At 42.0% G+C, this 16,076-nt stretch overlaps 2 protein-coding genes across 4 annotated transcripts; one reads left to right on the plus strand and one right to left on the minus strand.

Moving 5' to 3' along the window:
* Window positions 1-5,736: 5,736 nt before the first annotated feature.
* LOC103988786 (uncharacterized) lies at window positions 5,737-9,842 on the minus strand. Its single transcript, XM_009407417.3, has 2 exons — window positions 9,250-9,842; window positions 5,737-6,324 (listed from the first exon to the last, which is right to left on the minus strand). The coding sequence occupies exon 1, from the start codon at window positions 9,754-9,756 to the stop codon at window positions 9,262-9,264; it is 495 nt and encodes a 164-aa protein (XP_009405692.2). The 5' UTR covers window positions 9,757-9,842; the 3' UTR covers window positions 5,737-6,324; window positions 9,250-9,261.
* Window positions 9,843-10,965: 1,123 nt separating this feature from the next.
* LOC103988785 (uncharacterized) lies at window positions 10,966-13,107 on the plus strand. 3 transcript variants are annotated; one of them, XM_018827036.2, is made up of 2 exons: window positions 10,966-11,839; window positions 12,772-13,107. In XM_018827036.2, the coding sequence occupies exon 1, from the start codon at window positions 10,997-10,999 to the stop codon at window positions 11,825-11,827; it is 831 nt and encodes a 276-aa protein (XP_018682581.2). In that variant the 5' UTR covers window positions 10,966-10,996; the 3' UTR covers window positions 11,828-11,839; window positions 12,772-13,107. The 3 variants fall into 3 exon arrangements, with proteins under 3 accessions (XP_018682581.2, XP_009405690.2, XP_065009953.1); XM_009407415.3 differs by lacking the exon at window positions 12,772-13,107 and adding an exon at window positions 11,936-12,064; XM_065153881.1 differs by lacking the exon at window positions 12,772-13,107 and adding an exon at window positions 11,969-12,064.
* Window positions 13,108-16,076: the final 2,969 nt, after the last annotated feature.

The following is a 16,076-nucleotide window of genomic DNA, read 5'->3' on the forward strand; positions in this document are numbered from 1 at the left end:
GGCATGAGAAGAATATATTCATGAGATGCTAAAGTGTGCAGCGAGTTCAGCATGTTGTTAGGTCTTGAGTGGTACAGCGGGAATTGTATTGACATTGAGTTGCAATCTAGCAAGTGCTTTTGCGGGAGGTAGAACAATGTACAATTTGTTTAGCATGGCGGAGTAGTCCGAGGGGATGATGGTCTCTGAAACTTTCAGAGAGAAAAAAGCGAAGAGAAAAGTTGTTCCAATAGGATAGATATCTAAGAGGGATTAGTCCCGACTCTCCAGAGGGAGTACTATTTACAACGGACCACACATGTTAAGGATGAGTGCCTCAAAACAACTCCACAAAGCTCAACGGACCGAACGAGCGACGAGGAATCATCGCATGAGATAATGCATTTGGGGAATGCATTACGATATCAAGTGGGGGAGCGACCCAAGGCAACACAAATGAAGGCATACTTGGAGTCGATATAGAGATCAGACTCAATGGAGGGCTGACCCATGGAATGATGGATGCAAGGGCCATGATCAACTCAATGCAAAACGAGGAGCAAAGCAACTTGGGTGTAACTTGGCAAAGTACCCAAGCCGCATGAAGGGAGCTGGCATATAAGATGAAACATGGAGCTGTCACAGACAAAGTTCTAAACATGATATTTGATGTAATACTTGTGTATATCCGTATCTTTCTGTTTGTTTATGCTTTGCACAGCATGTAGAGGAATGGTTGAAGGCTTAACAACTCCATTTTAGTTGGGTTTGGTGGCCTTCTTAGGCTTGTAAATAAATGTTATATCATGTGGACACTTGTGAGAGATATTTGATCTGTAGTGGATCATTTTGACCCTTTGTTGTGCAACCATTCAGAGCTTGTAAAGTCTGTTTGTAATTTGTATTATCTATGAAGTGTTTTCGAAAATGTTTGCTTGTGGATCCCGAGTGAAGCGTTTTCTCTAACTCGTTTTCTCTTTTATATGTCCTAAGGGACCATGGGAGGCTTTAGGGAGGCTGAAATTTATGGACGGACACGTAAGGGTACCGCACGACTTAGGCAAAACCAGCTAAGTCTATGACAGATGGTATTAGAGCGGGACAAGCACTTAAAGAAACACTTGGCATGCAAATGTGGGAGACCTAGTGGGGCTGTGTTGAGGGCAGTCAGCACACGCGTGACCGTTTAGGGACAAACGGGCATGGAGATGTAGGAAAAATGAGTCGCTCGGAGGAGTGGGCATCTAATATTGGCATTTAGAGGAATGACCAACCCTTCACGCAAGAGGCACCACGAGAACAAGTAAGCTTGGAAGAATGTGAAGCGCACAAAGCTTGGGATGGCTGAGTTCAAGCTACGGCGCGACGTTGACAACTATACTTGATGGTGCTCAAGGCAAGCGAGGCGCTTGGTAAAGGATGAGACCATACAAGGTGGAATGAGTTGTTTAACAACCGAAAGAGTTGTGCAAAGCTCACAAAGATAAGGGGAATTGGTAACTCGAAGAATTCGGTACTCATGCATGAGCTTGTATGTGGACGATGGAATGTTCGTGGCCATCCCAAGGCAACCGAAACTCGGTGCCATGGAGCATTGAAACTTTCTCTTCGGCATATGAAGAATACGTCCATAGGAGGCTAAAGTGTGCAGCGAGTTTAACATGTTGCTAAGCCTTGAGTGGTACAGCGTGGGCTTTATAGACATGGAGTCGCAATCTAGCAAGTGCATTTGCAAGAGGTAGAACAATGCATAGTTTGTTCAGCAAATCAGAGTAGTCTAAGGGGATGGTGGTCTCCGAAACTTTCAGAGAGAAAGAAGCGTAGAGAGATGTTGCTCTAATAGGATAGTTATCCAAGAGGGATAGATCCCAGTTCTCTAAAGAGAGAATCATATGCAATAGACCGCACATGTTGAGGAGGAGTACCTCAAAAACAATAACTCCATGAAGCTCAATGGACCAAGCGAGCGGCGAGAAGTTGTCGCATGATCTTGCTTGAGAGAATGCATTACGAGATCAAGTGGGGGAGCAACCCAAAACAACACAAATGAAGGCACACTTGGAGTCGATATGAAGATCGGACTCAAGGGAGGGCTGACCCGTAGAATGGTGGGCGCGAGGGCCACCATCAATTCAATGCAAAACGAGGAGCAGAGCAACTTGGGTGTAACTTGACGAAGTACCCAAGTCACATGAAGGGAGCCAGCATAGAAGATAGAACATGAAGCGGAGGCACAGAGCTTTCCTTGGACAGAGGTCAAGGACATGAACTCTTGCAGAGGCAAAAGCAGGATCATATTATTTTATGGGTCCTTCATTTTGACGGAGCGGACTTATCTTGCATGGTGCTAAAGATGAAGGGAGCTTCTGGGCACATGCACCTTATCTCGGAGAAGCATTTGATGGAGAACTAAGGCGACTCAACTTGCGGAGGCGAAGTTGGGTTCAGAAGGCCTCGGCATGGGGCAAGAGGACACGGAGGCGGGTACTCTTGAAGAATATGTCATAGTGTTGTCATTTGAGTTGCCATGAAGGAAGTGGTGCACAGTGAAGATTGTGCTGGTAGGGGCAAAGGCCCAGGATCCAGACAATGGTGTACCATTTTCAGCGAAGTCGGTGGACTTCAAGAGCTACTAGGTGACGGACTGTCCTAGAGCGATGCTTCATCTAAGCATGACCCAAGAGCAGGTGGATGAAGGTCAATTGCCAAATGAGCGAACAAAATCGAAGGTAAAAGAGACCTTGCAATGTATTGGCAGAGGCCACACATGGAGGGATTACAATTCGAGTTCATCCCACAAGGATCAGAATGCAATAAAGATGTCATCAGGAAGCGACATGGTGCAGCAGATCATGGTGGAACAGTTCGTGGCAATGTGATACACACGAATCTAGTCCCGTGAGAGACTATATCATATAAAGGTATGATCAAGAGCTATTGGGAGCTCCACTTCGGTGAACAACATGACGATAAGAAGAGTTATGGATTCAATGAGTGAAGGCTATGGTACCACAGAGGTGGGTCTTCCGTGCGTGCATCGAATTTTGCATCGGATGAAAGCTTTGGTCCTCAGCATATGAGGGCTACGTACCACCGAGGGAAAAGTTTGAATGTAAGTACTAATGAATCTCATGGGAGGGACTTGATCATGCAGAGGTATGATCGAAGCAGTTGGAGAGTTGGGCTACTCTAGAGCCCATATTCGCTTAAGGGAGCTCGACAAGTCAGAGGACAAGGTCGAGTAAGTGAACATTGCTACCGAGGAAGCCAAGGAGAATAGAATCGGTATGAACCCTGCAACATGATGGTAGAGGCCATATATGAGAGTTACAGTTTATCTTTCCATCGACTAAGAGGAACTGCTTGGAGAACACAGAAGTGTTGAAGCAGGGGGTCGAAAGGGGTGAGGAAGTGATGATGAGTCCATAGAGATTAGCTATCCAAAAAAACTAAGCATCGATTAGAATGAAGGTGGATTCGGAGGAGTGCCAAAGTGCCACAGAGACAGATCTACCGATCTTGAAGAAAAAGGATGCAGATGCGATGTGACGGATAGTAGGACCATGGGCATGGCAGCACCATGGTACCGTAGAGGCGGAACTTCTGTGAAGTCATCGATCCCTTGCTCTCATGGAGGGAGAGCACTTGGTCATGAAAGGGACCGAGGAGGTGGAGCATATAGAGGTAAACTCCAAGTACCGAGACAAGGCTGAAGGGCAGAGAGACCAAGGAACTTCATAAGACCAATGTCAATGAGCTTTTCATCAAGATAGCTGAAAGTGAAGGACTTTAGGTCGTGCAAGAGTGCACGACCAAGAAACGAAGTAGGCAATACGTGGTGTTGTACCTTTGCTACTCGGTGGAGTAGGCGATAGGGTTGATGGAGAAGACGGTGCAATCCTAAAGGCAACCTAAACTACAAGAGACTTGCTCTAAGTTATAGTGAAAACTTCTTGTATTCTAGAAGTTCGATGACATTGAGAAGGTGAATCATAGTAACTAACTCAATGCATGGAGTGCAAATACTTCAAGTACTTTAGAAGCATGAGCAAAGAGCAGGCGAAGGCTAGTAACTAACTCAATGCATGGAGTAGAACCTTCGAGGAAACAAGTGAAGTCAAGTAACCTTTGCCTTCTCAACTCTTAAGAGAATAGACGAAACTGAATACCACAATTCTCTTATCTATTCAATAGAGGAGCTCTGCATATGTTCAAATACCCTTTGAAGATAATGGAAGATAATATTTATCAAATCATCACCGATGGTGATCAATGCTACTGAGAGTAGATTATCCGCTTCATTTCCCAATAGAATGTCAATCGAAATCAAAAGGATGCGAATATATTTGGAAATAACAATTAAGTGAAAGAAGGGTCGATAGATAACTTTTATCGAGGAAGGATCCAAAACTTTAAAAGTTTACGAGGCGATGCTCGTTAAAGCTCTAACAAGCATCCACCAAGTTCAAGAAGCATAAGGTATTTGAGAGACTGACGCATAGTAATGATGATCTTTTCCTTTATCTGAAGGATCTGTAGAAATCAACAGGGATTAACATAACTCAGCCAACCCCATACAAGAGTCAGAGTCATTAGTGAGTTGAAACAGCATGATAGATCAAAAGTTCGACTACTCAACAACAGTAGCGGAGAGTAGTTGGGAGCCAAGAGGCGAATTGTAATTGGAGCAGAAGATTGAAGACTCAGCAAAGACGATGAGTTGCAGTGTCGACAAAGGCTTCGACGAGAACGTCGAAGGAATAAGTGGGGGAGAATGTCACGGACAAAATTATAAACGGAGTGTTCGATGTAATGCGTAAGTATGTCCGTGTCTTTTGGTTTATTGGACGGTCGAAAGCTTAACAACCCTAAATTTAATTGGGTTTGATGGTCATTTTAGACTTATAAATAAATATTATATCATGTGAACACTTGTGGGAGATTTCGATCTGTAGTGGACCATTTTGGACCTTTGTTGTGCAACCCTTAAATTGAAGTTAAAGCGTAGTGGCACCTTGCTTCTTGATAGAATGCTTGATTATTGAATCGAGAAATCAATAAAGCGTAGTATATGTTTTTATTTGGTTTTCATTGGATCTCCTATCGTTGATGTGATTAATCACCCAAACCTTATATTGGGATGGCTACAATGTCGTACGTTTCGATCTTCTCTCATCGTGTTTGGTTGCGGCGTTTGATGATACTTGTATTATCCTCCATCGGATGGCTCCTCGGTGTCATAAATAATGTTTCATCACTAACAAACATTGGCATCCCAACCCAACCAATGAACTCCTATGTTATGTCGTGTCGCGTTATGAATTCGTCGGACTCGAGCTTTCCTATAAATCACTTAAATTGGAGTTACCTGCTTGTTTGGAACCTCTCCACCGCATCGGAAATCCAAGTTCATGATGATTTGCTTCACAAACACTTTAATGTTTGAGATTTAAACATGCCTTCTCTTAGAAACATGAGCTGACTTATGGTGGATCGATATTAATAGATCGGTGCTATACGAAAGACGAAAGAGTATATATATATGTCGTAAGAATACTAAACTTGGGAGCGCCCATCCGTTCTATGATGGGGTTGAGTGGTTTCATTCTTCTGTTTAAGCATTCGGATTGGCTCAATCCCCATTTCGATACATGAACTTTTCTGACATTGATCATACATCGTTCTCTCTATTGAAAAATATTAAGATATTGTTTTAATACAACCAAATAAGCCATAACATTAATATGTCTGTCTCTTGTAGGATTTATTATTTTTCAATACCATCTCAACAAAAAATACTATACCACTATTACAATATGCCAAATGAAATCAAAACACATCACCCAAATCAAAATAAAATCACACTAACATTCAAATAGATATTTATAATGATTTAATAATAACATCACCCAAATAAGAACTAAAAAAAAATAGTTTATTATAATGTTTTAGTTACCATAATAATAAAAAAAATACTATAAGACCTTCTTGAAAACATGTGAATAACATAAATGAACCTTTAACCTCAATCAACCTAATTTACAAGCCTAAAATTATATTATCATATCGATCTAGAAGCAATGAATGACACCTAAAGAGGCACATATATCGCTTACAGTGTTTTTCAATGATTTTACGATATTTTTCAATATCTCAACAAAAAAAAAATATTATATATTATAAAAAATATTATAAATAAACCAAATTAAAAAAATATTATAATAATTCACATTTGATGAAAAAGTTCAATGGAAAAGAGTGCGCGGCCCAATCCAGATAGAAAGCCGGCTCCGACTTGCCAAGAGGCAAACCTTCTCCGAGAGCTGCTTCATCAATTCGGATAACCTGCACATAAACACAGTGCACGAACATCAAAACACTGGAAAGACATCAATGGAACATTGCAAATCAAAGACTGAGCCAAAGATAAAAAGGAGTGAACGAAGATGGTGATATGATTTTAGATTTTATCACCCATCTTATAATTAATTGTCAATACTCACTACAAGAACAAACATAAATATTTGATTACTTATAAGAATAGTTATAGACATTTTTCTCGTTACAAAGATAGATAGGCAAAATTATATGTAAGAATTATAACCTTATACATATTTGTCGTACAATATAGAAAAAGTAAAAGATTGTAGAAAAAAATTACTAGGGTTCGATGATGCAAAAGTTTTTAAGAATAGGATAAAAAAAAAAGAGAAGATTTGAAACTTAGACAAACATAGTACTGATATTATTTAGACTACAATTGCTAATAAGATTAGGACCTTAAAAAAAAATATCTTTGATGAAACTAAAGGTAGAAGTATAACTTTAAGAGAGAGTTGATGATGGTGAGAGAAAGTTCATAAAACAATTATTATTAAAATATCAAGTTTTAAGGATTGATAAAATTATAAAAATAAGGAGAAATTTAAAAGATAGATATAAAGAATCTAAAAAAGATGCTGAAAGAACTACAAGATATAAAGCTTATGATAATTTTTTATCACAAATTATGTACTAAAGATAGGGAAAAATATATATTAGAATTGCTGAAGGATAAGACTTCAAATATATATATATGAAGGAACTTTCGGACAAACGACGACGACGATGGAGAAAGCTACAGACGACAGCAATAGTGGCGGAGGAAGCTTTAGACGACAACAACGGAGGCAAAAGCTTCGAACGACAACAACAACGGAGAAGAAAGCTGCAAATGGCAGTAGCAAATATGACAAAAGTTGTGGACAATGATGTCGTGGGTGAAGGAAGCTTCAAAGGTGTCCGTCGATGATAGATGAAGCTGTGGTCCTCTCCCTCGACAGTGGAGGGAGTTGCACATGGAAGTAGCAATAATGGAAGGAACCGCGTATAAAGGTTAGGCCATCGGACCTGTCCATCTACGATCGAGGAAGTGTCAGTCCTGTAGATTGGTAGCGGAGGTAGTAGCTGCGCTAGGGTTCATGGCTCGGGGTCATGCGGGGAGGGCCAGCGATGTACAGTAATAGTACATAGCTTAGTTGGTTCGATCAAACCATCTAGCTACTGTTCAACAAAATCAGACTTAAAAAGTCTAGTACGGTTGCTTCATTTGAACCAAGCATTTGTTCGAGCTTAGTTGGTTCAATCGAGCCAACTAGTTACTGTTCAACCTAACCAGACTTAAAAAGTCTGATTCGGTTGCTTCGTTTGAATCGAGCGCTCGCTTGAGGCGCCAGGCACCTGGGTTCAAGTGAGTGCCCAAGCGATGCTTCGTTGAAGCGTGCCGCCTGGTCGAAGCCTGAGGTGCTCAGGCCTCACCTCACCTCACCCAAACACTTGGACGAGTGCCCAGACACCTATTTAAACCAGTATTAAACATTCCAGAAAAAAATGTCTCTATGAAACTATACTGGCAGATGCAATTTCCAGTTTGCTTTGCTCAAATAGCAAAAAGGTAATTCATCAAATACAATCATTATAATAAGATATTATTATTTACTATTTTTATCTGACCAGATGTAAGTTCTTTATCCATTATTAATACCTTGGCATTAGATTCCGCAATTCCCAAATGAAGGTCACAACAAATGAATACATTGTGCTCATGATGAAGGCTAAAACATCTCATCTGAAACCACACTGACCACATCAGTCTAAAATCATGATAAACTTAATTTCTTAATGCCTTTTGGGCACCGTAATGATACCACACATAAAAAAATTTGTAATAGCCACAAAATAATCACATATCTGACAGTTAACTTTGCTGCTGCATCAAACAAAATGCTGCAGACTTTTATTCTAGAGATAATCTATCTCCAGACATGTCATATTAATCTTATCTTTTTATATGAGACAAGGAATGAACCCCTTGTTTGATCTTAAACAATATTATGTGAATGGAAAATCTTCAACATGAACTTGCAGTTTGTTAACCTAGTCAATAAACTCCCACCATCAAAAGCTTTTTTTTTTTTTTTTTTTAATAACTTACAAGTTTTACGATTTTATGCAGGATGACATACATGAAGAAAAAAAGGCATACAAGAAAACTAATTGTAATCAACTAGCTCTATGATGATGTGATAACAAAGTCAGTGTCAGATTATCCTGCCACTGCTTATAGCCATAGTTTACAGAATTGATCAAATCCTGTGACTTGAGGACAACCATGAATAAATACATCAAATAAAAAGTCTATTAGTCAGAGAAATTGGAACTTCTGGTGGCATCAATCAGCATTTTAAGTTTTTTTTTTGCAAAGGGCAAATAACTAAGGTGAGATTTGAGCTCAAGAACTTACTGTCAAAATCTTTACTAACTAGACTAGATTACTTCTATTCAGTCAGGAGTTGGCCAAGTTGTAGAAGGTATTACGAGACAACCAAAAATAAAAGGGTAAATTTATTGCTTAGTCTGTCTGGCTTTTGTGGAAGCTTCAACAATTTACGGACGTTTGCGTTTTTATTTGTGAATCCTTTTGCTGTGTTAACTTCAAAATATATCAGATAAGATTAATCGTTTTGACCAGCATTTTAATATTTTAGTTTATCAAAGAGAGTTCACGTTGATCTATATTAGGCTAATGCATGAATGATTCTAAATCATAAATCATTTTTTTCTGGATTAAATTATACAGTTTTCCAACCAAAAATATATAAAAAAAACAATTATCCATATGCGGTAGCCATGTTCTAATGAAAGCACTGAATTCATCCTCTATGTAGTCTCTGCTATTACAGAAAGCCACAGAAAGCTTATACGATGATTGGATTCTGAACAAAAGCGTACCGGGCGTCAACTTTAGGTCTCCGGAAGACGCCAGAGCGGTTCCCAGAAGAGAAGCGAGAGGAGCGCGAGATTGGGAACCGCGAAGGCCAGGACGGGCGAGACCCTGACACCGATCCGCCCCCGCCTCAGACGCTTGCGAACGGACTCCCGGCGCTCCTCTGGCCCCCAGCGAAGAGGCGGCGGGTCCACGGCGGAGGAGAGGACGAGGGGCGGCGGCTGCTGGAAGGGGCACTTGGCGCGCCAGGAAGAGGCGGGTAGGCCCAGGCGCGAGGAGCGGCGGAGGAAGATGGCGAGGGACCAGCGGAGAAGCGGCGGGGGGAATCCGGCGGCTAAAGGGGCCGGGCGGCATAGGAAAGGGGGGTAATCCCAGGAGAGGAAGCAGGGGACGTGGGAGGCGACGAAGAGCTGGGAGTGGAGGGATGGCGCAGTGGTGGGGTGGGTTAAGATGTGGGTGAGAGTGTGCATTCTTTGCTCCCAGGTGGGTGTCTCAGCTTTTGCTTCCGCCATGGACGGGGGAAGGAACGATGACAACAGCAGAAGCAAGATAGAGCCGGAAATGAGTCGGGAGGGGTGGGATTGGTTCGGGTCGGTTCGGTTCGGTTCGGATAGAAGAGAGAGAGAGAGAGAGAGAGATATATATATATATATATATATATATATATATATAATTATTTATTAATAATTCCAAAAACTTTAGTAGTCAGAGAAGTATTCTCACATATAAATTATATACGCTTTACACGTAAAATTGAAACCGAATAAATGGATCAAGCTAAAAGGAATTCCAACTCATATGGTCTGCTGGGGCAATAAGATAATATTTTTTTATTGGTCGGATATAATTTATAAGCTTTTTTTACATTAAGCTTCACAACTGGCCCAGGTCAACGAGGTTGACCAAATGACCGATTCCCACGCACGCAAAACGCTCCTCTAATTACAACGCACAACTTTGAAGTTGGCATCTCCGACTCCGACTATCCATCCCGACCACGGAAACACCCTAGAAAACCCTCCTTCCCATCCCACATTCCTCCTCAGGCCTGCAGAGGAGGAGGAACAAGCCATCCTAAGTAAGTTTCTCTTTCTCCCTCTCTATCATCTCTTCCGCAGCTCTAAAGCCACACCGCCGCCAGAAATGGAGATGGGAAAGATCGCCTGTGCCGTCCTCGTCGCCGCCGCGTCGGCCACCACCGCCCTTGCAGCCGAGGCTCCGGCTCCCGGCCCCGCCAGCGCGTCCTTCGCGATCACCCCTGCTGTTGGAGCCGCCGCTGGGGCCGCCGTCCTCTCCTTCTTTGCCTTCTACTTGCAGTAGCCTGCCTCGTAACGAGAGAGAGAGAGAGAGAGGAAGAGGGGAACAAAGAAACCCGATGTTGGGAACGAATGACTCGACTGATCTCTGTGCTTGTGATCTTTTTTCAACACAAATCTACTTGAATTAAGTCGACCGTTGATCAATGACGTATTGCGGCAACAAACATTAGCGTTTACGTTGATGGTTGGCTGATTGTACATTCAGTGTCACAATTCTTTCATAAAATTCACGGTGCGCAAAGACCATATATAATTTCCTTCATAAAACTGGCTCATACATTCGTCAGCCCAATTAAGAGCTATTAGGTTTATCAGCCCGTTGGGTCCAAATCGAGCCACATTTGGACCCGTTGGCAGCCAGTTTCGGATTCTGTGACAAGTCGGCGCCTATAAATTACTGATATTTCCGAAGCTCTCCTACGGGCAAACACCAATGGCTTCCTTCTCCTTCCTCTCTCGCTCTCGCAGATCAATCCCTAAACCTCTCCACTTCCTCTTAAGCCCAGCTAAAAGCCCTAATGCTTCATCCTCCTCCACGCCCCTCTTCCGATCCCACCACCGCCTTGCTACACCCGGTTCCACGTCTACTAATCCCCAAATCCCCAATCCCTTCTTTCTCCTCCGATCCTTCTCCACCACCGCCGCCGCCAATCTCCGATCCCGACCCCTCTCCAAGCGAACCCCCACAATCCCAACAAGTCTTATCCCTACTCCCTTCAGCTCCCTTCCCCGAATCCCGTCTTTGCCTAAAACGCTATACCCCGATCCCAGAAACCTCTCCGCCGGCCCATCGGGAGGCTCCGAGCCAGAGAGCGAGCCCCAGGTCCCGGAGTTCCGGCACCAGGAGATCGTCGGCCCCACGGTGGAGCGCGACGATTCCGCCCTCGCCAACGAGACCCGCCAGGTGCTCGACGGCCTCGCTAGGAGCATCTACAGCCTCAGCTCGGCCTTCGCCTTGCTGGGCGTCGCCCACCTCGGCCTCGGCGCGTGGATCGTGTTCGCCGTACGGCCGCCCGACGAGGTCCTGGTCCAGGGCCTCGCGGCTTTCGGCTTTCCCTTCTCGATGGCGTTCCTCATGCGCCGGGCCCTGAAGCCGATTGTCTTCTTCAGGAAGATGGAGGAGCAGGGGCGTCTCCAGATTCTGACGCTGGCTCTCCAGGCCACAAAGAACTTGAATCTCTTGTTCATAAGAGCTCGAGTGGTTTCCTTCTGCTGCATCGTGGGCATCTCGGCAGGATCTCTGGCAGCTCTACTTGGGCGATAATGTTATCATCAGGTACCATGGTCTTATTTTGTTCGATTCGGTCTTTAGAATTTGTGCGTTGATACTTATGGGTCCTTTGTAGAATAATGTCCCATTTCTTTCCAACAGAATAATGCGATCTTGATTTGTAATTCTTCCCAGTTTGTCTAGACTTACCATGGAGTTTACGATTTGAGCAGCTCAGATTGTTTAAGATCCAACAGCGATGAGATGGGTTCATTTTGGAGACATATTATACTTACGGGTCCATAACTTAATTCTCTTCAGCTAAGAAAACCAATAAGGCTTCATTGCTTTTATCGTTCTCTAGATGAAATTAAATTCTAGGTACACTCTCAAGGAAATCACACGGACAGGTAATTGCTGGCTTTCTTTGCTTGCTCACTTGATAGATATTGTAAAGCTTTCTTGAATACTTTCTGGGAACAAAAAAATATGCTTGAGCCGTGACGGGGATTGGAAGATTTGATCAATTGATGCTGTCCTTGGTAGTGCCTTATGGCTTAGGTTTCTTGTACTTGGCAATTGATAAGTAATAAAAAAGAACAGAAGTAAGCTTCTTTTCTCCTTCGTTTTAAAAAAAATATTGTTTATCATTATTTTCCTGAAAATCTGAACGTGTCAACAAAGCTTTTTAATGTAAAATGGTGCAACACTCATGTCGTGGTCTAATACAAATTGAACTTTAAAATCAATCATTTGATTTGGCCATCTCTCACCGAGCATCATGAATCATTAATCATATCTTTAGGATGTTGAGAAATCACAAAGGATGCGGAAACTCAATTAACATTTTTTTGTTTAATCTTTTATTCTTCTGAAATTGTTAGAATTCACATCACCAAATATTAATTATGTGATTCCATCAAGTAAGCATTAGAAATGAAGTGATAGTGCTCATTCTGTACTTTATTGATGGTTTAGTTTTTATCACTTGGTTGCAGACATCATGAAATGAGCATTTATGCCAACAGATAATAAAAAAAAAGGGTGTATCCAGTGCATGCTCCTGCCAATGCGGGGTTTGGGGAGCTCAACCATTATGAAATTATTGTTGGTTTTTTGTTTTTCTCATGTCAGATAATCCTATACCCGTTATATTATTTAATTTAAACCCTTATAGCTGAAGAAAGTAATAGGAGTTAGCAGCCACCAGATCTGTGGTTGCTTTGAGATCATGTTAATCATGTAGATACTAGAGTTCTTATTCTACAGTTTGTCATACTTGTAGTAGATACTTATTTCTTTCAACTTGTGAGTTACTTTGGTTTCCTTTTTTATTGTGATACACTACCTCTGCTTGTTTTTGTCTTTAGATGCCAGAATGGAATATTTTTTATGGGTCTTATGTTATATTCTATAAGTAGAGATCAACAAAGGGTTATCCATTTTGTGTGTGTCAGAATCGTGCTTTTGTATATGATGTTAATTGGTAGTTCTGCCACGTTCTTCATTCTCTCCATTACTGGTTCTATCAATTTCTGGACCCTCCAAATTTTTTGTATTTTCATGACTCTTTGTTTGCATAGTCCTCCCTGTTTCCCTCGGTGAGTCTTGGAGCAATACTGAGTTCAATAAGTCTCTTCCATTCTAGCAGCTGCGTGTGTAACTTGGGATGAAAAACTCTAGGTCTTTACTGGATAGGAATTCAGATTTACAATTCTGTGTGCTTCTTATATTTATGTCGAAGGGCAGGTATTGCTGATTGAGGAGTTCTCATACATACTACATCTCTGTACCCTTGATGTAGGTTTTTCTTTCTTTAGGTATTGCTAAGCCATTGTTTTAACAGCTTCTTTCTACCACATGATGTGTTCCACTGTATTGATGCATCATCTGACATAATTCTACTTACTTTCTTAACTTTAGAGGGCTTGCGTCAAAGGTCTTACTGCGGTTCCCTGACCTAATTGCCTTCCTCGGGCTCCTCACAAGTTTAGATTGTAAGAGAAATCAATTTCATGTATATATAGCATTAATATCGTAAGCGAAGTAAGAGACTATATCAAAACAGTAAACCACTAGCTCTGATACCAGAATGAAATAGTATACTAACTCTCATACCTCCCATCTTGATTACTTAAATCTAGTCGAGACTTCAAAACCCACCAAAAAAGAACTAGCCCATAACATTTCAATCATTTATGACCGAACTTGTCTCTCAAGCAGGGTAAATCTAAGAAACTTTAAGCTCCTGCTTGAAGAAAACCAAAACCTCGAGCACATGATTAAAAGGCTTGAATCCTCAGTAAAAACATTAACTTCCTTATTTACTGAAAATAAGCCTCTCACCCAAGCTGAAGTTCAGAAGCTATTGTTTGAAATAACTAAGCAACCTAAGCTTATTGAGGAAGAAGCCTTACGGCTTTCACGAAACGGTGATCAAAAACTCCAAAGAATTGAAATCTTACTATCCAAAATAGAAAAATAAATTTTTGGATGAGCCACATATCCTCAAGGAGTACCGAATCCTACAAAGAAGCTCTTAAGGCCACTGAACCTATTGATCCTCCATCACTTGGTTTTCTTAAAACCAGTGATTGTCCAGGAACTCTCAGCCACCAGACAGCTGTAATTAAACAGCACAATGTGCAAATACAGCTTTTAGTATAAATAGCTGAGGACATAAAAGGAATACGAACGGAACTACAGACAATACGGGAGTTACAACATTCAAAAACTATACAATCTCAAATAGTACCGGACGAACTCATCTCCAAACTAGCAAATCTCAACTTAGGTCCTTCGGAAAGACCTAAAGAAGCAAAAGGAAAAATTCTGGTTTTCAAAGACCCCATAAAAATCTTTCGAGAAGCAAGAAGATGACTACCAGAACTCAAGAGGTATCTACATCAACTCCTCTCGTGGAAGACCAAATCAGGAATTACAGGAGAAACCAGAGGAGAATATTCAACGCCAGAAGGCGACTCGGGCAGCTTATCTCCAGAAACACGGACTCAAATATACAAATTCTGGAACAACAGATAGACCCTCAAGCACAACTACAATTATCTATGAGGGAAAGGGCTGCAATAGCACCTGCTGAGGTGCTATATCATTCAAGAAGAGATGATGTACATCATAGGGTCTACACACACCGGTCTGAAGAAGCCATGTTGGTCACAAATAACCAGGAAGACAGGGCTTTTATACAAGAACAAAGTTTTGACCAACTGATCCGAAGTGGAATGAGATACATTCATCTCGGGATCCTTCAAACAAGGATTCAGACACTCCACCGACAAGAAGAAGGAACACTAGCACTATTGGTGTTCCGCGACAACAGATGGGCTGATGACAGGTCCATCATTGCAACTATGGAAGTAGACCTGACTAGAGGGAGTCAATTGGTCTACGTGGTACCAGACACCATGATGACGGTAGGAGATTTCTACCGTAACATACAACTTTCTATACTAACCCGTGGTTATGATACATGGCAGAATGGAGAGGCCAATTTATTAATCACCAGGGGATTGGTAGGGCGACTTTCAAATACCCCGAATGTCGCCTTTGCATATGAAATTTCAGGGGTGGTGGACTACCTAACAAGCCATGGTGTAAGGGCTTTGCCAGGCAGGAGGTACTCCACAGCAGAAATTCGAGGAAGAGACTGGATGATCAGGCCTACGCAGGTCTCAATCCCCATGCAACCTGCTGAGCTCAGAAGTCGGAACCTGATCGATGGGAGAATCTCGATCAGCTTTGAAAATTACAAAGCTGCATCAACATCTAGCAGGATCCAGTACAACAACGCTGATGATGAAACGTTCAGCGATGAGGAGGAAATACGAAGCCACACAATAGCTGTCAATATCCAATTAGAAGATAGTGAAAATGAGGCCGAAGAATTACAAGAAAACCTCAATTTTTATTTCCGGGATGTTCACAGTACAGAAGAAGATGTGAAGCTGCCATACCCCCGGAAGCATCAGAAGGAATTAATTGCAACAGGACTAGAAGAAGAACTGATAATGGAGTATCCGCAACTCGCGCGATTATCCCAACAGGTATACTCATCATCTGCTGTTTCAAATTACAGGCCACCAACAGACTCAACTATGGGGCCAGTAAATTACCCCCCTGCTGTGAATATAGAGTCTACAAGCCAAATACCGAAATATGAGGGATACTCAAGGCAACCTAGGTTCAAGGCAAAGAACTTTTCAGAAGCCTGGAACCTCCCCTCGGCCTTCCAGCAGCAAGGAGCTATGTTCATAATCCCATCCCAATTAGGGATGTTTGACGA

Source organism: Musa acuminata, chromosome BXJ3-6, assembly GCF_036884655.1.
Source record: "Musa acuminata AAA Group cultivar baxijiao chromosome BXJ3-6, Cavendish_Baxijiao_AAA, whole genome shotgun sequence".
NCBI classification, from domain to species: Eukaryota; Viridiplantae; Streptophyta; class Magnoliopsida; order Zingiberales; family Musaceae; genus Musa; species Musa acuminata.